This window comes from Macaca fascicularis, chromosome 12 (genome assembly GCF_037993035.2).
Source record: "Macaca fascicularis isolate 582-1 chromosome 12, T2T-MFA8v1.1".
NCBI lineage: Eukaryota > Metazoa > Chordata > Mammalia > Primates > Cercopithecidae > Macaca > Macaca fascicularis.
The window spans coordinates 57,481,742-57,509,294 of record NC_088386.1 but is presented as its reverse complement, the minus strand read 5'-3'; the positions used below and the strand labels follow the sequence as shown (position 1 = coordinate 57,509,294).

General features: G+C 39.7%; 1 protein-coding gene across 21 annotated transcripts in view; it reads left to right on the top strand.

The window, feature by feature from the left end:
* DPP4 (dipeptidyl peptidase 4) overlaps positions 1-27,553 on the top strand; it is an 83,054-nt gene that overhangs the window by 35,101 nt on the left and 20,400 nt on the right. For 9 of the 21 annotated variants that reach the window (XR_012421163.1, XM_074009306.1, XM_005573318.4 and 6 more), the window contains 14 exons: positions 486-538; positions 649-721; positions 1,486-1,606; positions 4,600-4,760; positions 6,278-6,390; positions 14,944-15,079; positions 17,085-17,129; positions 19,211-19,318; positions 19,617-19,684; positions 20,634-20,687; positions 21,060-21,181; positions 22,745-22,792; positions 23,033-23,131; positions 25,428-25,497. Coding sequence is in view for 18 of the 21 variants with exons in the window: in XM_005573318.4 (XP_005573375.1) it covers positions 486-538; positions 649-721; positions 1,486-1,606; positions 4,600-4,760; positions 6,278-6,390; positions 14,944-15,079; positions 17,085-17,129; positions 19,211-19,318; positions 19,617-19,684; positions 20,634-20,687; positions 21,060-21,181; positions 22,745-22,792; positions 23,033-23,131; positions 25,428-25,497 (1,271 nt within the window). In the remaining 3 variants the exon portion in view is untranslated. Of the gene's footprint in view, positions 1-485; positions 539-648; positions 722-1,485; positions 1,607-4,599; positions 4,761-6,277; positions 6,391-14,943; positions 15,175-17,084; positions 17,130-19,210; positions 19,319-19,616; positions 19,685-20,633; positions 20,688-21,059; positions 21,182-22,744; positions 22,793-23,032; positions 23,132-25,427; positions 25,498-27,553 lie in introns of all 21 variants that reach the window. The other 12 variants (XR_012421165.1, XR_012421164.1, XM_074009314.1 and 9 more) reach the window with 3 other exon arrangements.

Below are 27,553 nucleotides of genomic sequence, written 5' to 3'. Positions count from 1 at the left end.
TTTGTCTTGCCAGGGGGCTTTCAAAAAATTTATAACACTTTACATTTCATCATCAGCGTATGAAGTTAAACATTTCTTCACATCACCATCAGCAATAGCATCATATATCTTTGAAATCTTTTGCTGATAAGATAGGTGAAAAGTGAAAATTTACATTTTTCTAAGTAGGCAATCTTAGCATACTATGGTGAGTGCTAGGGATAATGTTTGTACAAAATGACATTTTTGGTGCACTGTGGTGCTGGGAAGGCTCCTTGGAGGAGGTGGTGCCAGAGCTAGGTTGTAGATGAACTCCAGAGGAGTTTGTATGAGATGATCTCCAGGATACTTTTGAGTCCCAAAATTCTCAGAAGAAATGATAAGATATGAAAACATGTGAGAATTATACAATCATATATTGCCAAATCTATCGTTTTGGTCTCCTATAGTGAGTGGCCAAATTATCAAGAATCACAGAAGCCTGAAATGTCTGTTTTCTTTCATAGCAATGGAGGCATTCCTACACAGCTTCATATGACATTTATGATTTAAATAAAAGGTCAGTGACTTCCCAATAAAATCTATTAGGCTTTTCTACTGTCATATTTTTAAGGAAACCCCAATGTGAGTTACTCTTTTTGGTAATGTTTCCTTTCATCTTCTTTCCAGGCAGCTGATTACAGAAGAGAGGATTCCAAACAACACACAGTGGGTCACATGGTCACCAGTGGGTCATAAATTGGTTAGTGAGTCTCTCCAGTTGTCAGAAAAATATTGGCTAAATTTTTCATAGGCAGAAGTTACTAACCCTGATACAAAGCAGTCATCTTAGGAAGTCAATACTTCACTCTAGAATATAGTGTTATTGCCCAAGATAATATTTTACTAGCTTAACAAAATAAATATAATTCCTGAAAGTATCCATTGGGAATATTTATTCATGGGAAAATGCATATTGAACTCTTAAGTTCTAGTTATCTATTGTACTTAGATATTTTCTGAGTCACACCTGCTTTCTGCTAGTTCTGTGTTCTTCTGTGTTACTATAGATATACCTTTAGGTTCTATAGTGCTAGGAGAATGTCAGAAGTCCAAAAGAATCTTAACAAGAGGATCTAATGTTTGTCTGCAGTTGAACTTCTCTCTTCCAGAATGCAACTGCCTTCCCTCTACTCACTCTCCCAATAAAGAAATATACAAGCATATATCATCCTGTAGAAGTGGTCAGCCTTCTCGGTCTTCGCATATACTTTAGCATTCAAATAGTGATGGTTGTGTGCTTCTTATTTTTAACACATTATTAATAGTTTTAGGATTATTTTGGGTTTATAGGCTGTACACTTGTAATTTAAGAAAGAGAGGGAAGGAGTAAATGACTCTTCCTGTTTGAATGGAATATTTGACTATGGTAATCCTTACATTTGCAATAGATAAGTGTTTCTAAAACTCCAGGATAAAAACATAACATGTTATTATAGATATCAATGCTTGTTTTTTTCCTTCTAGGCATATGTTTGGAACAATGACATTTATGTCAAAATTGAACCAAATTTACCAAGTCACAGAATCACATCGACTGGGAAAGAAGATATGATATATAATGGAATAACTGACTGGGTTTATGAAGGTAGAAACTTTAAAGCTTTTTCAAATCAGAAAATCTATAAGCTTTTAAAATAGTTAAGTGTTTCTTTTGCAATGGGAAAATTTAAATGAGATTCAAAATAAGTTGCATTGTTTAAAACGGCATCAAACTTCTCTTAGAACTCACAGCACCAGGTGTCTCCTAGACCAAGAACTTAACTATTCCTAGCACTCCTCTGTCCTCGTTGCCTGACAATACTCCTTTTGCCTCTGGTTTATTGATACAAAGGGCTTTTCTGTGTAGATAGACCTTTTCTGCCTTTACTGGAACATAAAAGCCTCCAGAATAACATCAGATATTTCGCTAACTAGGCCTATCTAACCCAGAAGTTACTAAGGAAAGCTAAATAATCCCATCACATTGAGAAGATGATAAAATAATATCTACAGGTTGGAGAGAAAATGCCTATTTCATAGAGGATTTGTATTTATTTGAACTTGGACAAATTATGATTTCCTGTTTTTAAGAATGAAAAAGCAATTAGAAAGGCTTAGGAAAAAGTGACTAATAAAACTAAAAAAGTTAAAAAGGAATATTCTCCCTTTCAGGATACAGAGTTGTAGAAACTATTAGGAACACATTTTAGAAACTTAGAAAATATTAGAAAAACATTTTTTATGTCTGTATTTGCCAAGATAAAAGGCATTCTGGGGCTGTTCCAAACTGTTCACAAGGTTTCCTCATACTTATTAGAAAGACTCATCTATATTTCATCGTAATATTTTTTTCTTCTTTGTAGTTTAAAAAAATAGTTTTTCTTCATGACTTAATTGTAGTTCTTACCAAGTCCAAGTCAAGTTTAATTGACTCATTATAACAGCAACAACAAATCACACTGAAAGAAAGATAAATTTTCATGTCCTAGAAATAAGTCCTTGACTAAAACTTACAGTGAAATTTACTAACACTAGCTACTTAGAGATTCTTTAACCCTTGGACAGCACAAACCAGTCTCCAGGATCATTGACAAGAGTGGCCTCTTTCCAAAGCTCTGACCCTCCCTCAGAAACAGCTGGCCCTGTGGAAGATAAGAGGGCAGCTAACACTTTCATTCTTTCTAAAGTGGATGATCGCTGGAGGGAGACTTTTGCATGTTCATGACGAGGCCTTTCTCATGCAGAACAGCTTCACAGTTCCAACTTGGGCCTCTCTAATAGCTTCAGTTCCTAGAAGGAAATTACTATATTGTCAACACAGAAAAATATGTCCTGCATTCCAAATAACCACTAATTCAAGACAAAGATCACTACCTGCTACTTACACTTACAAGTAATTCTAAAAACCAAAATCTTGGTCTGATTATATTGATTTTATGTAACTGCAGCTGTGTTATAGACCGCAGTCAATGGGTAAAAGTTACAAAGAACGATAAGTCAACTCAGTATGAACAAGTTCTTAGTATAATAGCAACCATGACTTGGAGTCATAAGGGCTGGGTTCTAGTTCTTGTCTCAGGCAATTCACTGGATCACTCCATGCCTCAGTTTCCTTCTCTGTGCAATGAGCTATGAATCATCACTCAGAGATCTTTGTGGAGACTAAATGTGATATGTTTTGTAAATTCTAAATTGCTACATAAGCGTGTATAGATCAATGATACAGATATGAGACAGTCAAAGGAAGAATAGGCTGCTTTACCCGGTAGTAGGTTTTCTGTTACTGGAAATACTAAAATAGAGGCAGGAAAGGGCAATATAGCACGGAGATGAAAAGCATGAGTCAAAGGAGATTTTGGTTGATTTTTGATTCTACCAATTCTTAGCCATGTGATCCTAGACAAATTTCTGATCCTCTTCAAGCTTGTCTCACTTTATCAATACAGTGGGTTATTGTGAGCCTTAACTGAGGTGATAGATGTCAATTGCTTATCAATACCTGGTGCATAGTTAGCACTCATTGAATGTTAGCTGCTCATCACAATAATTATTATTACATTTTATTACAGTAATTATTTTTGCTATTATTCTTGTTGTTGAAAAAAAGCATTTGGAAATAACTTGTAAGGAAGTATCAGGCATCTGAAAACTGATTAGAATGCATGATTTTCCAACCCCAAGATTCTAGTTTCTATGCTTTTGCTTTTACATTTACACTTACATGAGACTTGTGGAATATATAGGAGTCTCCACTCAGTCTACTTAACTCCTCCCTTCCCGGTTGGTAAAGGAGTTTTCAACATATTAAGAGCCAGTGATTAAATGTCCCATGTGTAGATGCCATAATAATCATAGGGACGAGCTATCTTTCCCAGAGATTGAGAAGAAGCCCAACAATGTACTGGAAAGCAAGATCCTGTCGTTTATTTGCCTCCCTCTTTGATCCTCTTCTCTTACCCATCATGTATAAGACCTTCTTCTCTTATACACCAGAGCAGTGTGTTAATCTAAGGGAGTTTTCAGTTTCTGGGCTGGGCAAGGAGATGTTTCTCAGTAGGGGTCTCAATGGAGCTCCTTGCCGTTCTAAATCCATCCTTCCCACACCTTGTTTGTGCCAAGAGTAGTAAACTCTGGGCACCATATTGGTTTGATAGCCTGGAGCTACACACCACCCACCAGTACCCTGCGGGCTCAGTACAAACTGAGCCCAGTTGGGGAGAGTATGCTGGCATGTTGACTGTTTGAAAATTAGAAAGGAGAATCAGCCTCCTGTGTGAAATTTACTTTTAGTATGTTTTGAGGCATAAATTTAGAGGATTATAAGATAAAGAAAAAAATGTAGAGCTTATATTAAATATTGCATGCTAAAATATTCTAAAATGGTCCAACGGGTTACTTATTTTTACAATCCAGATATATCCTTGAAGATTTTATTTTTATTCATTTGTATTACTCTGATTTTGGAAGCCCAGCAAATGCAAAGTGGTTCATTAGTTGAACTCTACTGTAATTACTAAAGCTAATGAGAACAATATTTTGAATGCCAAAGCCAATTTATCAGCTACTTCTTGTAACAGAACAATTTATGTCTTTTTTCAGAGGAAGTCTTCAGTGCCTACTCTGCTCTGTGGTGGTCTCCAAACGGCACTTTTTTAGCATATGCCCAATTTAACGACACAGAAGTCCCACTTATTGAATACTCCTTCTACTCTGATGAGTCACTGCAGTACCCAAAGACTGTACAGGTTCCATATCCAAAGGTCTGTGCTCCCGTTCGTACAGTGGTTCCATGATTTGATGGGAAGAGAATGGTTTCATTTAATCCCTTCCTGCTAATGAAAATATTGTCAGTCTCTCTTCAACAGCTTGCTGTGATTACTCTTGCTGAAGTCAACAGCATCTGGCAATTTTAAAGTATTTTTATTATCCCAGGAAAGAGTGTGATTTAAGGTTTTGTAATTTCTCCAAAAACTTTGAGGAATGACAAGCAGAAAAAATGGGGAAAATGCTTTTGAAAGAGATAAGGGGAATGAAAATGTTTGAATGGAGGAAAAGAGAGGCTATAATTGAATCAGAAGCTCATCTCATTTGTAGAAGTTGGATTGTGCCCTAGACGAAGTTGCAAAGCTCGGTTATATATCAGATTGTATTACTAATTAACGGGATACATGACTAGTTTTAGTGGTTCTATTATAGATTTGGCACTAATGTAAATTTTTCATGTCCTACATTTGGAATAATAGTGTCACGTCTTGGTTTTCAAAGCTGTTCTCCCCCTCAGGGTTGCGTGTTTACTAAAATTGAAGAGCCTTGTTAAGCAGTGTAAGCCAGGGAAGATGGAGTTTAGAAGGGAACCAGGGATTCTTCACTAGTACCGTAATAATAATGGCTACAGTATTGTCTGCCGGAAAATCTAATAGTAAAGTGTTTTTTCTGTAAGAAATTTGGAAAAGGGGATTTTTATTTTTACCAACTCACTCAATTTGCTTTATGAAGAGCTGCCATTTTAGGAAGACAGAGGAAGTTAAAAGAAAAAAAAAGATCAGAGACTAAATATGGAGATGTGTTTTCAGTGGAATGTTATTTTTTGATGAGCGAAACTGGCACACACAAAAAAACTCCATAAAGTGTTCTCACTAAAAATATCATATTATTTCTAACTAATCTGTCAATCGAAGATCTATGTGTATATTTAAAAAGGTTTTATAGGTTTCAGTCATAATATTGATTGTAAAGCTCCATCACAGTGAACCTGAATTTAGAGTGGAAATGATGGCTTCCTAATTGACATCGTTGGCTCAGGTAAACTGATTTTTCTGGTGGATGGTGTCTTTGGCAGAACCCAAGGTGTTCTTCATACTGACAGGCGTCAAAGACTTTTGGTCTCAGGGAGACAGGGTATATTTGCAAATAATAGAGTTGATTTTAAGAGGTTTATCTTTGCTTTCTCAAAGTGATAAATTATAAAGGTATAAGCATTCATTATTTAAACAGAAGTGCTTTGGACCTTCCGGTTTTATATATATACTCGGTGTGTGTGTGTGTATTGTGTGTGTATATATATATACACGTATTCTGTTTCTGCCTGACCATGAAAGGTTGCATTTCATGACTCTCCCTTATGTTCATTTTATTTATATTAAATTGTTGGAATGTGTCTGATTGTGATAATTTTATGGCCATAATGCAGACATTTTGTGCTGTTTTAAAATATGTGCAATGATGTTACTTTTTTTTTTTTTTTGTCAATACCAATTCTGTGATTGTTTTTTCCTAGGCAGGAGCTGTGAATCCAACTGTAAAGTTCTTTGTTGTAAATACAGACTCTCTCAGCTCAGCCACCAATGCAACTTCCATACAAATCACTGCGCCTGCTTCTATGTTGATAGGGTAAGACTCTTGTCCTGAATGCTTGGCTTGTAAACAGTTTTACACTTTCTAGGGAGAACTTTTCAAAAGTGAATGGCAGAGTGGATCACAGCTGTGTCATGCCCACTGACAGTCATTCATTCTTCCCTTCAGCGACTCTTTCTTGAGCATCTTCACGTCCTCAGGCTGGGCACAACTCTAGAGATGAGGATGACAATGGACAGAGCAGCCGGTCCCTGGTGTCATGTAGCCTACATTCAAATTGAGGGAGACAGACAAAAACCAGATAAACAAAGAACAGTGTAAAATGCCAGTAGTGATAAATGTGGTGAAGAAAACCTGAGCAGAGCAAAACGGATGGGGCTGATGAGGGAAGGTCAGGGAAGCCTCATGGATAAAATGACCTGTGGCAGTGATGTGAAGAGCAGGAGGGCTCCATCCCCACTGATAGCAGGGGGCAGAGGAAGAGCAAGTGCAGAGGAGATGTGCTTGGGGTATTGGAGGAACTGCAAGGAGGCTGGGGTGACTGGAGCCTTTTCAGTGAACAAGAGAGTGGAGCGGACAAGGTCAGGTCCCACAGAGCCTTGTAAGGCCTAGAGAAAATACAGGAAATCTGTGGGTTAAGTTTAGGGAGCTCCAAGGTCATTTTGTGCTCCAAGACTTCACTTGCTGGAATCATGTCAGTGGTTTGAAATTCCACCAGGGAGCACCTTCAGCCCCTTGTTTATTTTCCTGTAAAGGAACCAATGTACTGGGTACAATTTATGGCTGGCTGATAGCTCTATATTCACTCATTTCTGTTATTTATTTGGTCTTGTTGCTGTTTTTTGTTGTTGTTGTTGTTGCTGTTGTTGTTTTTGAGACGGAGTCTCGCTCTGTTGCCCAGGCTGGAGTGTAGTGGTGCCATCTCGGCTCACTGCAAGCTCCGCCTCCCGGGTTCAAGTGATTCTCCTGCCTCAGCCTCCCGAGTACAGCTGGGATTATAGGTATGTGCCTGGCTCATTTCTGTATTTTTAGGAGAGACGAGGGTTCACCACGTTGGTCAGGCTGGTCTTGAACTCCTGACCTCATGATCCACCTGCCTTGGCCTCCCAAAGTGCTGGGATTACAGGCGAGAGCCACCGTGCCCGGCCTGTTGCTGTTTTTAAATAACAACTAGCATACATTGAGTACTCACCATGTGCCAGACACAGGGATTATCACATGCTTTATCTTAGGACTCTTCAAAGTCACTCTGTCTTTCCAACAACTATCATCGTGTGCCTGTTCACAGATAAGAAAATGAGGCCTACAGATTAAGAAAATGACGAAGTAGGAATCTGTATTCAAACCTGACTTTCTGGCTTGAAAGAACAAGCTATCAGACACTGCTTCGTGTCTCTCTCTGGGTGATTACGGCTGGTGCCCTAAGATTCCCGAAGGCACCGTCACAGCAGGGTGGAAGCATCCATTTTCTCTGGGGTTGCATTAACTACATCAGGAAGGCTGTGGGCTGTGCTCTGTGGTTAGTAATGCATTATTTTGGTTAGAAATATCTATAGTAACCCATTCATTTGGGGGAAAATCAATTAGTAAGTTTTTAAAAAATTTTCTGGGTTTGTCCAATGGAGTAAAATTTTACCCAAAGGTTTCACAGTTTGCCTTTTGGTTCCATCCAGTCACCTCTTTAATCATCATTGATGGGCAGCCTCTGTTTCTACTGCCAAATGTCCATAGAAAGCCTGTGCCCTTGTAGCACTTATCATCAGTAGATGATAGAAAACATTCAGATAAATGCCCCCAGGAGTGATAGGAGACGTATGAGCAATAGAATGGAGGCATTCTGAGGAGAAGAACATGGGCTTTTCATGACCCCAGGACCAAAGAATGCCCCCTGGAGAATGTGCCGATTGAGCAGGCTGGCTTCCAGCAGGGCGCAGTGAGGTGGAAGGACACTGAGGTGGAAAAAACAGAGCATGGAAAAGTCAGGGCTTCCCAGGAGAAGACCAGTGGAGCCTGGTGTTGCCTTTTGGTCTGTCACCAATATCTGCCTGTAGGGAGGATGAGCCATGAGCACCTGCTCTGAAAAAGATTCCATCTGGAAGGGGCTTTAGACCTTATCAATGGTTTACAAACTTTTTAAGGACCTGGAACCCTTTGTTCAAGTGAGATATAATACAGAAGTGTATGGCCAGAAAGCAAATGGGAGATTGCTTCTCAGTTTTGGCAGGCCTAGTCCTTGTCCTCCCTCCTTCGCCCAACAGTCCTGGGAGCTTAGATAGAATCTGGAGTGGTTCCAGGACACAGTCACAACACCATTGTGAGGCACAGGTGAGAGAACCTCCCACTTTACCGAGAGAGGTAAAGTCATTTGCTCAAGGTCACACAGCAAATGAGTGTGGAAGCTGGGAAAAGGACCGAGGCCTATGCCTGCTGGACCAAAATATTTGAATAATTTAGTTAAAAATGTATTGAGTCCTTCTCATGGGCTGGGACTGTGCTCAGTGCTCTGCTCTTGCTGTCTCATTTATTCTCCAAAGAGACGAAGTCTTTCCCACTTAGAGATCCCTTTCCAAGGCACAGCTGTGTGAAGTGCTGGGCTCAAGAAACAAGCAATTCTCAGGACGGATTTTTGGCCTTATGTGAATTCGTCAATAAGTTCTTGTTCTCAGTAGTTCTTTAAGTCACACTTAAGCCTCACTATGGAGATTTTGTGTGGAATGTATATTACCAGAGAATATTGTTTTTTGGAAATGCCACAGGAACGTGTTTTTTAGGGAATTTAAAATATAGCTCTGGTCTCCGTTAACACTGGTAAGGTTGTGGTTTTTCTAGAACTAGACTCTAGATGCTCTCTGGAAAAAATGTGCTAGTACATGATGATGCACCGTTTTCTGGCCTCATGCAAAGATCCAGCAGGGCCAAGTAAATCCAGGTGAGTTATGCCTCTTAGTAACCTGCCCAGCCTGTTACCCGGTGATTTACTAGTTCCTGGAGTGGGAAGCCTGGCCAGGATCAGTGCCTCTCCTCCTTTCTCTGCCCATGTTTCCCTCGTTAGTTTTCCTGTTAGGCCGTATGTCTTCACCACAGAGCCTGCAGCAAGTGATATCCACAGGAGTATGAGGCTGGTTTGTGATTTTGTTAGGAATTAGCAGAAATGGGTGGAAGCCCTGCTTCTCTGATAACAAGTGAGAAGGGCAGACAGGCTGCGTTTCCAACAACCAAGGCCTGAACTTGAACCAGGGTGAGTCTCCCTGCTACCTGCATTGATTTAGTGCTAAAGTTTAGATTTGCTATGCTTTAGATTTGTTATGCTGCTAATTTGTGTTCATTGTTCATAATGAGAACTGGAAAGCTCAAAAAGTTGAAGGAAAACAGCACATAATGTAAAATCATAAATCTCCTAACTTTTATCTAGAGCAGTACATTCATTGTTGACTGAAGTAAGACAGGTTCTATGCGGTAGAGGCCAATCTTACAATCCAGTGTGTAGCAGGGTGCCTGCGACATAGCACATGCCCAACCAATATTTGTAGAATAATAGATAAGCAGAGGATGGATGGATGGGTGGATGGATGAATGGATGAGTAAGTTATCTAGGTGACTGTGTGTATGTATAATAGTGGTTCACGCTGCCAGCACCATGGATAGACTTCAAAATGACCTTGCATAGAAATCCCTCCTTTTTATCTCCTCTCTGCAAAATGTTGTGACCTGAATCTAGACGATTGGAGAGGGCATGTTCTACTGCGGTAACCCCACCCAACATCTGTTGAATGGCTCTCGGGCTCATCACACGCAGCTCATGACATACCCCGTCCCTTCTCTCTCTGCTCCTGAATGACACAATATATATAAAGTCTTGCTATGCCTTCTCTGAACTGTTATGACCCTGGCCTATAAAGCTGCAACATCAAAGCCTCAGATTGTCACACAGGAGAAAAAGAAACTGGAAGCTAGTGACACCTGCAAGAGGCACATTAGGACTGGCATGCTACGAATGTGCGGGTGTACGGGTGCTGCAGCACTCAGATCTGCTTCATCTCATCCCACCCATTCCTCTCTTGAGGGATTTGTCAGCGAACCTGGGAGGGTTGGCATCCCCATCAGAGCAGAGGGTGGCATGGAGCCTGCGGCCAGCACTGGCAGTACGCCCGCTTCTTCGGGTGATTCACTGAATTAATCATTCCACGGTCGCAGTTGCTCTTGGTAGCATTTTTCCCTCCAGTATTATTTCCAGTTGGTAATAAATTCCTTATTTTAAGTATCCTTAATGCACCAAAAGAAACATTTACACAAATTAAGGGAATTAATAGTACCTAACAGACATTTATTAAATGCCTACTGTTTGCAAAGAATTATGCTGGGACAGGTGGTCACTTTACAAGGGGATTCTCTGTTGTGTGATTTTTAACAAGTCTTTCTCAGTGCATTCACATATAATTTGCCTTATAGAATTTAGTTTACACACAGCTCTCTAGGAATAGATTTCTTTAAGTGAGGAACTTTATGCTGAAAAGAAGCAAGAAGGTGAAGCTAGCTAGCAACATTTCCCAAATGGATGGGTGGAGATTTCATAGAGGGAACGAGTATGAACAGGGAATCTGAAGCCAACAGCTTGAATTGAATCCCGGCTCCAACACTTCCCAGTTGGGTGATAGTGGGGAAGTTCCTTAAATCCTCTGCTGTTATATTTCCTTGTCTGCAGACAATGAACTGCAATACTCACCTTATAGGGTGGTCATGAGCTTATGTCAAGCACTTAGAACTGTTCCTGGCACATAGTAGACTCCACATGGGTGTGGACTCATTATTTTACATCCAAAAATTACTCCATCATTTTAGTATTAAAATCAACCGTATTCCCGTTGGACTAATCCAGCTGCAGAAGGTAGAAGAGCTTGCTGGCTCATATGTCTAACCTTGGTAAGTTGTCCAGGCTCTGAGGAAGGCCTGGACTGCAGGGGCGGTCCCTCTTCCACCCCACCAAAATCATTACATAAGAAAACTACTCAATACTGGCCTGTTTTTGCAGAATAAAAGCAGCATGCAGTGTGCAAACATAGATGATAATACTGCTGGCTGGATTTTTCTGGTTTTAAGTGGGACTTAAACTTTTCAGTAAAAAGGACAATTGAGCCATTGGCTTTATTTATTTATTTATCTATTTATTTTGAGACCGGGTCTTGCTGTGTCGCCCAGGCTGGGGTGCAATGGCATGATCTCAGCTCAATGCAACCTCTGTCTCCCAGGTTCAATTAGTTCTCCTGCCTCCGCCTCCTGAGTGGCTGTGATTACAGATGCGCCCTACCACGCCTGACTAATTTTTGTATTTTTAGTAGACACAGGGGATCACCATGTTGGCCAGGCTAGTCTCGAACTCCTGACCTCAAATGATCCACCTGCGTTGGCCTCCCTAAGTGCTGCTGTTACAGGCATGAGTCACTACGCCCGGCAGGTTTTTTTTTTTTTTTTTAAATGATTCTTTGACATCTCAGACTGGCATAATCTTGGCTCAGGGCTGCCACTGAAGAAAAGTATGTTTATAAGAAAATTCAAAAATTCCTGTCTGCGCCAGGGGTGAACTGCCTTGCTGAGCATGCACAGGGTGCAGAGTACACCTGGGGTCATGGAGAGTAACCCAGGCCATGCAGGGTCCAGGACCATGAACCTTTGATCTGAAAATGGGCAGGGAGGATGATTGATGCACGTGAGTTTCCTGGCTGACTTCCCAAATTCCATTACTCAATGTTTTCAAATGGGGAAAAGTTGCTTTTATATTGCTGATTTCTGAACTTGACATTTAACTTATGACTTTTAGTAGATAAAACTATTTAGTACTGGGTGATCCACTAATTATTGTTAAAAGTTTTTTCCCCCCATCACCTAACACTTCGCTTAACCAGAACACTTTAAAAAAAGAAGAATATTTCTGGAGCCTAAATTCCTCATCTATGCCCATGGAATTTTCAGATGTTGTATATATAACGGTGGAGAGGCTTTTCCCACCTAGAGGGAGGTACATCAGTTTCATCAGATTGTCCAAAGGGTTTTTGGCCTGAAAAGATAAGAACTACTGATATGGGACAGGGGTTAGCACACCAGGGTTTATGGGACAAATGCAGTCCACTGCCTATTTCTGTGTGGTCCACAAGTAAAAATGGTTTTTACTTTTTTTTTTTTTTTTTGAGACAGAGTCTCACTCTTGCCCAGGCTAGAGTGCAATGGCTCGATGTTGGCTCACCACAACCTCTGTCTCCTGGGTTCAAGCAATTCTCCTGCCTCAGCCTCCTGAGTAGCTGAGGTTACAGGTGTGTGCCACCACGCCTGGCTAATTTTTGTATTTTTAGTACAGGCAAGGTTTCGCCATGTTGGCCAGGCTGGCCTTGAACTCCTGACCTCAGGTGATCTGCCCAGGTTTTACATTTTTAAGTGGCTGGGAACAAAAATCAAAAGAGTAATAATATTTCGTGATATGTGAAAATTTAATGAAATTCAATTTTAGCTTTTCAGTGGAACATTAAATGAACTCATTCATTTAATTATGGTCTCTGAGTGCATTTGTGCTACAAAGGCAGAGTGGAGTAGTGACAGAGAAGATGTGGACCACAAAGCTTAAAATATTCACTCTCTGACTCTTAACTGAAAAAGTTTTCCAACCTCTGGTCTAAAAAACTAATTTCAGAAAGCTTCGTTTTCTGTTGTGCTTTTCATACTTCCATTCTCTTTTCACGGATTTATTGCCTGTCTTGGGTAAAGTGTATTCGCCCTTCCGTGTTCTCATTTAGCTCCCCTGCATTGGGCAGACGCAGAAGCATCAGACTGGATGAGATGTCTGTATTCCCCAGCATGGAAAGAGGCGGTTGCACTTGCAGCCCCTGCAGCCTGGCGGTTAGTGATGAGTGCAGTGAGACCTGGGAGAGTGGTGTGGGAGAAGGAGGTTTCCAAGAAGACATCGTGAATGAGGGGACATTTAGGCCAAGACCTAAGGAAGTTAGAGCTTGGCAGCCACTTCAGGCTGAAGAGCAAGACTGAATAAAGAGGGAGCAACTGGGGAACCTCATGGTGTGTTGTGAGAATACTAGCCACCCAGACTCGGTAGTATATAGGTTCTCCAGAAGCAAGAAAACAGACTGAAATGAAAAGGGACCCCTATTTACGGAAATGCGGTGCTCTGCTGCTGAGTGAAGGGGTTCGGTCTTGTTTCAGTACCTGCGGCTTGCAGCAGGGTAGCATGGAAACCCGTTATCACTAGGCACATTCGCACATTAAGTGTTCCCAGCTGTAAAATGGGGATGATGAAGCTGTGAGGGGCTTAAAGGGCTTTACCCAGCACCTGACCCATCCCAAGTGCCCAGTAAATGTTTGTTGTGTGATTAGGTGTCTGCGAAGGGAGTGGAGATGGGAATTGATCTATGAATTCCGAGGAAGGACAAAGCTATAGTCCTTCAGTATGACAATATGACAGTTCCCACAGGTCAGCAGAGGGCTTTCCTTTCTTCAGTGCTGCATTCCATGGACATATAATTAGTGCCTGTTTTGAGTCAGGCATTCTGCTAGGCCCTGGGGACACCCTGTAAAGAACTTGCAGTCAAGCAAGGAGAAGGGCAGGCCCAGTCTGTAAAGGAGAGAGCAAGTGGATCTTGTGAGAGCATCTGGGATGGGGACGAGATGCGGCCACCAGACCAGGCAGGAAGAGGGGGATGAACACACTCATTTGGAACCCTCTGACAAAAAAGAGCAAAGCTGCGATCAGACACTTGAGAGCAGGGATTTGTGAATAGTCATCCAAAACCACACTGGGGGAGGAGGAGGGAGCAAAAAACATAAAGCATCCATTGCCAATAATGTGAGGGAGGCCAGCAGAAAAGTAAATGATGAATTCCATGCACTTCACTATAAATCAGAAGGTGGTTCCAAAATTTTTTTTTCAGTATGTGTTGGGGAGGATGTACTGCTAGAGATACCTCTGTTTACATAAATTTATGTGAACATACCGCAGGGTTCTTTCATTTCTTTTCAGGGTTCATGGTTTGACTTTTGAGAAATGTCTTTTTACAGTATACTTTGATTTTCAAAGTTTGTGGAGGTGTGAGTCAATTTTTTCCCCTTTGAAAATGAAGTTGAGAAAAGGGTCAGCTGTAGTTTCACCCTAATAGAAAGAATTTTCTGGAGAAGCACGTAAAATGCCAGAAATACTCAAATCTTAGCCAGTGTCCATGGCCTCACTTCCCTCAAGACAGCAGAAAGGAGATGCAAAAACACCACCCTTGAGTCCCTGGCACCACCAGCGGCCAAGTTGAGGACTTGATAAATCCTGAGCTCGCGGTTTGAGTCACGCGTGTTAAGCCACTGTAGAATACTGTTGCTGCTTTTCCTGTTGGATGTATTTTAATTTTCATCCCAAATTAAATTGCACTTTAAGCTTTAAGAAAAGGTGAAATATTATATTAAATGGTTTCATTAACCATTTATAATTCTACTTCCCATTAAGATTGATTTCTCTTCACTGAATAAAATATCTATTTGTACCAAGGTCTGGCAATAGTCATATTCATTCTCTCGCTCTGTTCTTCCTTTCTTTCTTCCTTCCAGGGATCACTACTTGTGTGATGTGACATGGGCAACACAAGAAAGAATTTCTTTGCAGTGGCTCAGGAGGATTCAGAACTATTCGGTCATGGATATTTGTGATTATGATGAGTCCAGTGGAAGATGGAACTGCTTAGTGGTGAGACTGAATGGGGATGTTCGGCTTCTAAAGCAACATGTGATCAGAGGGTCTGTGCAGTCGGGGAGAGTGAAGGCTGGGACTCAGGAAATGAGGTTTGAGTTTCTCTTCTTTCTGACTCTGTCTGATCCTGAGGTAATAAAATCTTAAATAAAACTCCTAGATAACCTGCCATCCCGGGGTGCTTCTATTTCTCCTACACTGACTAGTCATATGTTTTAGTTATGGATACTATCACTCGGGAAGGGAGAGGGGGTGACTGGCCACAAGATAGAATCTGATGTCAATATTTTAAAAACCAAAGAGGGCCAGCAGCTGCAAGCTCAACAAAGTGTGTTTTAATAAAGATAATATAGGGAATGGGGAATAATTGGCTGAGTGTGTGTGAAACAAAACAAATACATGAGGCCACAAACCCATTACCATACTGTCACTGTCTTTAAGCAGGAAACAGCTTTAGAATGCAAATAAATAACTGCCAGTCTGAGAGGGTGGCAATCCTGAGGCCAACTCTGTTCATCCAACCTTGAGGTGCTGGGAGGCTTCTAGCCAGGAGACCACGAGGTCCAATTAAGATGATGGTCAAAGTTAAAGTCCCTCTGGGAGCCCACAGGCTCGGAGGGGTGGATCCTGGAAGAGGTTTGCTGGCATATGCCAAGGACACCTCCCCAATCCCCCTTATCTAGTCACAGACCTTGTGCCTACACACCTACCCTTCCTACTGCCATCCTGGCTAGGCTCAGGGCATATTCTCACCTCCCAGAACTGGAGCCCCACATAACTTGATTCACTTATTTATTTATGTAACAAACATAGAATTCCTGTTATGTTCCAAGCTCTGTGCTAAGCTATGGATTTTTTTCTAAAGTGAATTAGTTAGCATGCCTGCCCCCCAAAAGTTTCTGTTCTAGTTGGGAATATTATCAAAATAAATAATAAAAACTGCCACTTACAGTATACCAGGCATTGTGGAAGCTGAGGATCAATGTTTGAGGAGCTGGCTCAGGTCACAGGACACAGTCAGAATTCAAACTGCAAAACCCAAGCTCTTTGCTTGCTGCCAGTGAAATCCTCATAATACCAAGGTTGTACCATAAAAAGGGTTCAACCAAGTACCACAGAAGGAATAGAGGGCAAAAGAAGATGATCAGCTCTACTGAGGGCAGGCGGGGTGGGGAAGGAGATGATGTGGGAGAGCTATAGAGTAGCCTGGGATAAGTTGCCATGTGCTGAGCAGATAAGGACAGAAGGCCGTATGAGCAGAGGGCTGTGCAAAGGCATCCAATGTGAATAGCTTGGATGATGCAGGAACTAAGGACTGGGGGAGAGGCATAGTGGGGAGCACTGAGGCTAGAGATAATAGGCAAAGGCTAAGGTGCCATTCTGGGAGTTTGGACTTATCTCGTAAGAAATGGGGAGCTGTTTCAAGGTTTTAAACAAAAGAGTATCACAATGGGACAGGCCTATCTATTGCTAACTAATGTAGCAGAGAAGAGCAGCAGGATCTCCAACAAGGAGATTCTGGCAACAGACCCCAGGCAACCTGCTGAGGACATGAACAAAGTCCTTAGCTGTAGAGAAGGACAATGAAGTCAAAGAACTAGGTGACAGGGGCTGAAGGAGGTGACTATGAGGAGGGCAAGAATCTAGAATGACCCCCGGGTCTCCAGCTTGGGTGAATAGGTGCCACTAACTAGAAGAAGAATGAAGGAGTAGAACAGGTTGGTGGGACAGAGGAAAACAAATGAAATTCTCTTTAGTTCTGTGCATTCTGGATTTAAAGCACCAGCGGAGCTTCCAGAGGGACCCAGGATATAACTTTTGGCAAGAGAGGCAAATGATCTAATGTAAAGACTTGAAAAATACTAACATAAATAGAAATATATGAATGGATATAGTTTTCAATTATTATAAGTACAGTTCTATTTATATTACCACAAATTATGGCTATAGATTTCATCTTATTTCTCTTTGAAACGCTGTCATTGTGTCTTTCCCTTCCTAGGCACGGCAACACATTGAAACGAGTACTACTGGCTGGGTTGGAAGAGTAAGTATTATAAGTTGTGGGGTTTTATGGATGAGTCAGCTACTCAGCTATTTGATATGCAGTTATTCAAAACTAGGGCTCTAAGTGATACGTTATTAATAGCAATATTAGTTAACTTACTTCTCAAAATTTGTAAATGCTCCCTATAAAGATATCTTTTTGTAGAGAATATATAACACACACAGTTGGAAAAAGTAAGGGGACAAGTGAAAAATCAAAATCAGAGCAGACAAAACGTAACGCACTCCTGGCAAATTGTAGCTCCCAGTGAGTTAAAGGGTAACCATGGCTGAAAGTCGGCCAAGGTGTCCAATGTGGTCGTTGACCTCACATTTGAAGTTATGTGCTTTAAAGACAGAAAACATACGTTCTGTCCCCATCGTGCACAGATGCCTAAGGAGAGGTGACTACAACCAGCAAAAAAATTCAGCAGCAACCACACACTGCCCACTAAGCACCTCTCTTTGGAGGAAATAATACTCGTGGGCTTATGCTTTATTAGGCATCCAGATGCAGAGCTTTATCCAGGAAAGTGTGGTGACCCTTAGGGACTTGTCATGCTTCTCAGTCCCACTGAGTTATATACTCCTTGTACAGAATTACCACCCAGATTGCGATGACCATGGAATATAATGAGTTGATGAAGGAACTCCATTCATCATGTCGCCTTGCATAGTAGATGAGGAATGAATCTCACTTAATTTTTATGATCACTTCGATTAAGCCCCCTTTAAGAGGGAAATAAAGTGACCCCCAAAATGTAAAGATTTTACACCTCTTGGATCATAGAGGTGAGGTCCCCAGTCCAAGAAGACAACCCCTTCCAGCTGGGCTTGGAGCTCCGGCAGCATTCACACGTCCTTTTTCTTCAGGCATTGATTGGGCAGAGGGGAGAGGTTTGCCAACATGAAAAGTGGTTTCCTCCATGGCAAGAGACACGCTACACTTCCTCACGACTCTTTGAAAAAAATATGTTTTTTCCTCTCTGTATTTAACCAGACAGATGCCACTTTTCACACATTTCTACTAGGCACAACTCCATCCAGGGGAAACAGGGAAATGTATTAAAAAGATAAGGCTGTGAACACAGGTCTAGAGAGGGGAATGTGTTTCAAAGCTCTGTAATGAGAACACCAAGTGTACCGCACGCCTCAGCTTGCTCCATAAATGAATTCGCTTTGAATCACTAAATAGAAGAGGGAAGCAATTTTCTTCCTTCCCAAAATGGGAGCTGATGAGAGAGGAAACATCGAGGGCGAAGTGAACCAACAATTTTAAAAGACCATCTCCTACCTGCTCTCAAATGTAGCTAGGAAATCAAAATCGTAAACCAACATATTCCTTTCAGGCTGGGATAGACTCTCTTCTACTTAAACTGCATTATGTTCTGAGTACTGTATTTTATTGAACTGTAAAAAAACGGAAATTTGTTCTATATTTCTATACAAATATTTTTTGTAAATTGTTGATCATATTTAACAAAATGAAAAGGCTTATAATAAAAATATACGAATTTTTTCCTATGAAATATACAACAGACATTCCTTATAGTATGTAGTCCAGAAATGGTTAAATACTAAGTCTGACTTTCGAAAAGAAATATGTGTAAAAACAGGAAAGAAAAATATCCCCAAATTGCAAACCACCCCCAACCTGAAACAATAAAAAATAATATGTCTGTTTCAAGAGAGCACATTTGTGACATTGAGGAAATTTACTGCTCCAAATTGAAAGGTTAATGCTATTTTCCAGGTGCTTGCAACCAGAAGTCATAGTTATCATCCATAGAGAAAAGATGTCTCCAAATCAGCAACAACTTCTATTTATTGTTTTCTACAAGCCTCTTTATATGCATTCTCTCATTTACTGCTCACAAAAATTATCTATGAGTATGGTGTTTTTGTTCACATTTTATAGAAAGAGAATTTTCTTTTTGAGGCACTTTAATTTAATTTTAATTTGGCGTATAAATGGAGCATGGATTTTTCAGCATAGGTATTGGAGAGGACTTTCTAAAACTAAAGTTGGTACTGAGATGAGACCTGTGCTTTAATGTTCTTTTGTTTTCTATTATTTTCTAGTTTAGGCCTTCGGAACCTCATTTTACCTCTGATGGTAATAGCTTCTACAAGATCATCAGCAATGAAGAAGGTTACAGACACATTTGTTATTTTCAAATAAATAAAAAAGTGAGTATTCTTACATAATTTTTATTTCATGTTGACCTCTGGTTTTTTTTTTTTTTTTTTTTGGAAACCAATTCGATGTGGAAATCTTTTGGTAAGGCGGATCAATGTGTATAAAAATCAGATTAATTTAAACTCCTCAGTGATGTATTGTGTAATGTGGAACGAGGTGGGGAAACCCAACAAGAAAATCCAAGGTTATTTGAATTCCTGATATAAATGATTTAATCCTCCACTTTGAACAGAGAGAGTGTCGAATCAATCTTTTTTTTTTTTTTTCAAAAAAAAAAAAACACATTAGAACTGCACATTTATTACAAAAGGAGCCTGGGAAGTCATCGGGATAGAAGCTCTAACCAGCGATTATCTGTGAGTATTGTAACAATTGACAGGGTATAAACCTACTTGTCATAATCGTGCCCTCTTTGCCCAGAAGTAGGAAAAAAATCTCCTACAAATAAAGAGTAGTCTTTTTGGAATGTGTTCAATACTTTTTTTCTTTTTAACATACGGAAGCCTTAATGATTTTCACATATGCTTAGCAGATTTGATACCATGCCACCAGGCAGCTCTACCTCTTGCTCTTACCTGCTTTACATTACAAGAGCTGTATCCTCTTTTACTTGAACGTCGTGGAACGCTGAACTAGCAGTCAGGGGCGTTTTGTTAAATTTCAACTGGCAGTGATTTTTTGGAAGGCTTGGAAAGGCAATTTTATCTGTCCATGTCCCGGCCTTACTCTCTGCAAAATGAAAAGCTTTGCAGAGGCTGTAAACTGCTATATATGAGTTGGTAGAAAAGGGGGTGTTATTTTTCATTAGAATCTTAGGCCCTTTTATGATTCTTTATTGGTCTAATCGCGGAGGAATTTGGCCGCCGCCCGAAGTAGCTTTTGAAGGCCTTCTTCAGCAGTGGCTCTGCCTCTCAGGAACGTGGGGCTCCTGCTGTCTAGTAGCTTATGTTATAAGACAGAAAATAAAGCAATCGGGATCAATGAGTGGGGTCTCAATTTCAGGTTAACTGTCCAGTCCTATTTTTTGACAGAAGCCTTCTTTTGAATTTTTACTTGTCACTCTAATTAAGGAAGAAATCCCTGGTTTTACATATTTTAGTCTCTTAAGAACAAGACCTTTCCGTGTAGAGATGACGGAGAAAAATGGCTTCTGGGGGGTGAGGGCCGGGGAAGCAATGGTGGAGGGCGGCGGGCACCCGTGCGCGTGCTCGGTGCACACTTAGGCTTGGGGTCTGAGTGTGGTGGATTGCCTCTGACTTCTTATAAAACATAATTAATATATATTTCATTTTTTTCTCTTCCCAGATACTACATTAGTAATGAATATAAAGGAATGCCAGGAGGAAGGAATCTTTATAAGTAAGAGCTTGACTTGAGTCATTTTAGCTGACGAACAATTTCTGAACTCCATTTTTATTTTTTGCCTTGTCCTAACTAATATTAACCTGGTAATGCTATTGAGCACTTTTTATTCCTTCATAAGTCAATCTACATGTCCACAAAAGAGAATGGCTTTATTCAATGTTTTGTGATATTTCCAAACAATGGGAGGTTTGAGGTTACTATTAATTCATGTATTTATTTCAAGTTAAAAAAAAAAAAAAAAAAAAAAGAGTCCTGAAGATTGCGTTGGCATTCTGCTGTCTTTGAAACTAGAATATGGCTTTATTCAGTTCCTTCTTTTCACTTATCTTTTCTTCAAGCACTTAATTTCCATTGTTGGTTTTACAGAATCCAACTTAGTGACTATACAAAAGTGACATGCCTTAGTTGTGAGCTGAATCCGGAAAGGTGTCAGTACTATTCTGTGTCATTCAGTAAAGAGGCGAAGTATTATCAGCTGAGATGTTCCGGTAAGTCTGAGCTCCCTGGGAGGGAGGGCAGTCGCCGCTGTTACTCACTTCCAAGCAGCTCCCTCTGTTCCTTTTGAATCTGAGGAGCTCTTGAAATCACCTAAGTCCCCTTCTCTCCACTCACATTTAAGTAGTGAGCATAAACAATCTTTTCTTCGCCTTATCACTGAGAGACTTGCATAGCTTGCTTTAGACCGAACACACACACACACATGCACACACACCCTTGTGTATAACAGAAGCACTTCAGTCTTAAACACATACATATTGTGGGGTTTTAGATGATTATTTTATGCACTCGTCCCTTTCAGTGAGAAAATATATGTGGCTGGTGCATGTCACTCAACATGCTCACTGCTCCATCTTCTGTTGCTGTTGCTATTATTAATTACAAATGAAGAAACCCAGGCAAGGAGTGGCCAAGTGACTTATGCAGGTGGTCACACAGCGAGTTACAGGCACAGCAGGATTCAAAACAGGCCTCTGCCTCCCTAGCACTTCCTTTTAAACAGTATGCCCGGTTACTTCTCAAAATGAGAGAAAGGATCTGGATATTCTGAAAAGAACTGTCCATAGCACAAAAATAAATGTTTTCAAACCAGTTATCTGAGTCTTCCCTCACTAGTATATTTTATTATTATGCTTTTCTTTATGGTTCTTTACTATGACTGTTTTTAGCAATTATTTCTTGGGCATGCACTTTATTCTAAGCACTGTGCTAAAAGCTTTATATTCAAGATCTTGTTTAATCTTTAAGAAATCTCTATCAAGTAGATATTATTATCCTCATTTCCTCATATGAGGAAATCAAAGCACAGCTCTGCTGTCCTAAGTCACAGAGCCAGTGAGCCAGGATTCATCCCCAGGTATGGAAAGTGCCTTCACTGTGTTTCTAACCCAGTATAAAAATTAATATTATCATCCAAACGCATAAAATTAAAGAGCTCACAAAGTAGCTTTTCTATACATTACCTTCCACTCTGCAACTACCACAGTTGGGATAAATAGTGACGATATGGGCTTGTGAGAAAAACACTTTTGCATGCCAGAAAGGAATCGCTTATCCAAGTCAGGCACTGTGCAGATGTGCCGCCTGGCTCTGGGACTCCGTGGGAGTGGGGGCAGCGGGGGGAAACCCATCCCTCGCTAGGGAGGCTGGCTCCAGGGCTCTGCAGCCCACCTGGGCAGAGCCTGAAAAACCCTGAGAGATCACGGATTTACAGTGGGGAAGGACGTCAGCTCACATTTTACTTTGCGGATGAATATATTAAGTTCGGAGATGATAATGTGCCCAAGTTGCCTAGCAGGGCACAGATTCATTTCCTACTTCATTCTACTGAGCCCTGTGCCTTTCCAGTAATACTTCTTACTCTCAAATTGCAACTATTTTAAAGAGGGAGGGAGGAGAAACAGCTAATATGTATTAAACTTCTTATCCATTGTAATATTTATATGTTCCATCAAAGTCAAATGGTAACAAATGATATTTTTGAAAAGTCATGTATACTATCTTTTCCAAAGAAGTATTCATCCAAAACATTTTTCTCCTGATTGTGTTAACAGGTCCTGGTCTGCCCCTCTATACTCTACACAGCAGTGTGAATGATAAAGGTATTTTTTCATACTTTACTCTTCATTCGTTTTTAAGAAAATGTGTTCAATAAGACCATCACGTACTTAGCATTGTGTGATTTTCTTTGGCTTTGTGTCTTGACAGTGAGTTGAACACAAACCTTATAACCTGAAGTATGTGTAGTCCGTCAGTGAATTTCATGTTTGCTCATTATTGCACTGTATAATCCACATTTTTCACATTGTAATGAATGACTGCTGTCTCCTGTGTTTCTTTAGGGCCGAGAGTCCTGGAAGATAATTCAGCTTTGGATAAAATGCTGCAGAATGTCCAGATGCCCTCCAAAACACTGGACTTCATTATTTTGAATGAAACAAGTAAGTTAAATTCCTTTGGAACAGTACTTTTCATGGAAACACCAATGCACTCTAACTATAGTAATTTGATCTGAAAATATGTATTTTGTTATATATAAATCTAATTTAGAAGGTTATTTCTCCATGAAATGTCTTGTCAAAAGAAATACTAGTTTTATATCCTTTTGTCTTAAAATACAATACCATTCTACATAAAACTTATTCTGTCAAAAGGGAAATGATTTGGAGAACATACTCTATCGTTAGTTCACTTTTATCCCATTAGCGACTCTATTATTCTACTAGTATTAATTGTATGTTTAACTTAATGACATCCTAACGTATTTCACCTTTAACCCAAAGAGATCAAGGATATCTGAGATGGTTGTATAAAACAATTCGTGTTTGCTATAAAATATTGAAACTTCAGTCTCAGAAGAGAAATTTTGAATTTTTCCAAACCCTCCTGACCTCCCATAGTGTGGTCCCCGGCCTGGTTGTGTAATCATGGATTATATTCAGAGACCAGTAAGAACAATGAGGTTCTTTGAGTAGAAAATCTTATTATTTATTGTTTGTTTTTTTTTTTATTTTTTCCACTCAAGGCTAACAGCTTATATGAGAAGGAGGAATCAGTTATATTAGGATTGATTCATTTTAGGCTTTAAAAAAATTTAGGATACTAGAAAAGATTCAACACATCTAATTTTAAATATCAGGAAAAGCACAGGAAAGTATAGCATCCTCATGAAGAACAGTTTAGAGCAGTGCCACTCAAACTGAATGTGCATGTGAGTCACCTGGGACCTTGTTAACAAGGACATTCTGACCCAGCGGGTTAAGGAAGGTCCAGGATTCTGCATTTGTAATAAGCTTCTAGATGATGCTAGTGCTACTGACCCTTGAGCCACATGTGAGGGGCAAGAGCTTAGAGTTTTCCAGAGCTAACATTGACAGCCTGGTACAGAAGGCACTGAATACTGAGATGTGACATTCTATTTCAGTCATGAACACTGGGGAACCCCTGCAGGTTTTCAGGTCAGGGAAGCCACATTAGTAGACGGATGACTTGAGACAGGATGTAGGATGGAGCTGTGGGGATGGGGATGTCCCATTGGGAGGTGGTTATAGCCATTCAAAGAACAGAAAGGAAGGATGAAAGGTAGGTCAGGGAGGAGGGAGCTGGGAAGGCGTGACTCTGAATAGAAAGAAACCCCCAAACTAAAGAGTGTACATCTCCAAAAAAGTGGGACTAAAACACCTTCCCATCAACTAATGCCAATTCAAACAAAGCAGAGATCAAATGATGTATTTTGCATATTCATTAAAAGTATCATGGTCAACTGATAGTTTGGTGTTCTACTGCAATTATAATAGAGACTTAAATTTTGCTCTTATAAGCACATTTAATCAGAAGGCATGACAATAGTCAGCAAAATATAAATTGAAGATAAATCTATCTATGTATTTTACTCCCAAATCTTTTTTTCTTTTCAAGTAAAATAATTGTAACAAACATAAACAAAAAGGAAGATAAATGTTAGATAAAAATAGCTCTAGAGATAAGAATTTTTTGCCTACAGTTTAAATCTCCTGAATCTGGAATAATTTTATTTAAATGTGGAAAAACACTTTTATAACTCATCTTTTATTTGGGAGCAAAGGAAACTGACTCATTATTTAGGGACAAATTTTATTAAACTGATGTTAAATCAAGCACAGAGAATGAAACAGACCCGTGGGAGATCATACAGAACGTACGCAACAGTTTGCTCCATATAAACCCGATCTCATTCTGTGAAACGCAGAGCTGAAAATGGGAACTCAGATTTGCGGTCTGGGATGGCAATAAGAATTACAAAAATGTTATTAAATCAGAATTCTAAAATAGAGTTGGGGCCAACTAAAAATCCTAAACAGCTTCAAGGAAATTCAAGAAGAGGAAAACATTTTGGAGGAAAACTTAGAACATAAGCCATAAACAAACTAGATCAGTAGATCGGATGCCAAAGAACAGAATCATAAAAACAAAACATTAGAAATTCTAAGATGCACTTTTATTTTACTAGGCACCAATGTATTTAATAGATACATTAGAAACAACTTTATGTTTTAACATTAACTAGTATTTTAACCTGAAAGAAAATGTTGTAATATCTTAAAAATGTGCTGAATCCAAGCAGTTCATTTTCCTTTTCTACTCTCATTTAACAAATTGTTAAACTCTAGAAATGACTTGCTACTGAGGGAGGTGAGGAACAAAATCCTGTACTAATAATTTTTCTTACCTCACTAATTAATCTTTCTGTTTGTTTAGAATTTTGGTATCAGATGATCTTGCCTCCCCATTTTGATAAATCCAAGAAATATCCTCTACTATTAGATGTGTAAGTATTCAAGAGAAGGGAGTAACTTAGAAATATTGAGTCATATATATTTTTCTCAGTGCAGCTTACTGAAAAATGGAGCCAAATGCATCCTTTCCCTCTTCCTGAATCACTGCTTACTATTTCCTCCTTTCATTGTACAGCCACAAAACTCAACCTGTGTTTTCTCACATCTTCTTAATACAGAAGAGAGAGACTCCTTTTCTGTCATAATGGCATAGAGATTTTCCTTTGTTTTGCTTCTCTGAACTCCAAGGGAATTTCAAAGGATTTCTTAAGTCTGCATTTTCATCCTTAACCTCGTGGACATTTTAACAAGCAAGAGATGGCCATTAACAGTCTTTACAGTTCCCTTACCCCAGCTCCCACTGGCTGCCTCATGTTTCTCTTCCTTTAGTTCCTGAAATATTACTGCCGGCTATTTTCTATTCCTTTTTTTGGTGAAGAGAAGTGATAGAGGAGAATGTTCATTATAAAAACTTTAAGTCTGTGAGAAAGTTATGAAGTCACAAGTCTTTCAACAGTGAATGTGAACTCATATGAATTCCAAATATGACAGCTTTGTAAAATATTTTTTATAATCATTAGGAATACACCCTACTTTAATTTTTCTAAAATTGCCCTACGGTCACCCATGATGCCATAATGTCAGACTCTTCCTGTCCTGGCTTGCATCATTTCCTATATCAAAAACAAAATGAAACAACGCTTGTGCAGGGAACTGCTGAATGCCGGGTGCTTGGCATCATTTGCCTTATTCACACAACAAGCCCATGTAGTAAGTTCTGTTGTTCCATTATACGGAAAAGACATTGAAGCTCAGGGACATAATGTCTCTGTTGTTACTAGTAAGAAAAAAAAAGTGGGGAGAGGAAGGGAGGACACAGATACTAGTATCAGACACAGCTTTGATGCACTATATTCACAGTTTCATGAAAACCAAACATAAAGAAAGGAAAAGACAGGTATTTTAAAATTCCAGTTGCACTATCTGATTTTTTTTCAAGTAAAATAATTGTAGCAAATAAAGTCAGTTCATTCGTGACACTAATTTGTTTTAGGCTTCAGCTCCAATGCTAAAAAAGCGTCCTTTAGAGTGATATTTTTATCTTCTTTGACTTCCTAGTAAGTAATGATTTGATCTCCATTAGAAAAGGTTTTTAAAAATGCTAACTTTAATACATATTTCTTTTCAGTTATTTTCCTTTTCCTCTTTTAAGGTCTATATATTTTTTTTCTACTTTAAAAAATAATCTTGTTTAATCTTGGGGTTAGGGAATTTGATATATACCTAATATTAAGGCAAACTCTTAATCTACCAAATTTAATATAATTCAGAGGAGCAAGACATTTCACATGTTGTGAAAAAATGTTTGCTTGCTCAAGAAATGCATGAATGCATTTTCCTGTTTAAAGTTAGAATGTTATAGTATTTTGTTTAAAACTAAAGTTCTTTTGACTGACATCTCTAAGTAGAAGGAAAACACTAGCAAAGGTATGTAAGCAGGACTTGTCCTATCCTGTGTGGGGGACAGTGAGCAGATGAGTGGAGAGATGGGCTGGGGAGGGAATAAGCTATTGGAGAGTATCCATGTCCAGGAGTCGTGTAGATGGTGCAAAGATGACATATTTAAATGAATTGAAATGAGCTATAAGGAGCTCCTCTTGATTAACAAGCAGAAAAGAGAGCACTTTACGAGCTTTACAGAGATTGTGCACACAGCTCTGTGTAGGGTAGTTGTAACCTGTGAAGATGGCAGATACAAGGGAGTTAAACTTGCTAGTAAATAGAATGCCCAATGACATGCCCGTTTTCCAATGCAACCTGTTTCTTCCTCTGAAGTTTTAAATATTAGCATTCATTCTTACTGCAATCCATTCCACAATGATTTATAGTCATTGTGAGCAAGACTGTGCTGGGTGCTATGGGATGGGAAATGCAAAGTATATGATGCAGAAGTCAAGTCCTAAAAGAAGGAAATAAACTTGTAGTCCAGGAGTATTTGTAAGCTGAGATGGAAAGATATCCAAAGCTGCATTTATTGTTGTCATCATC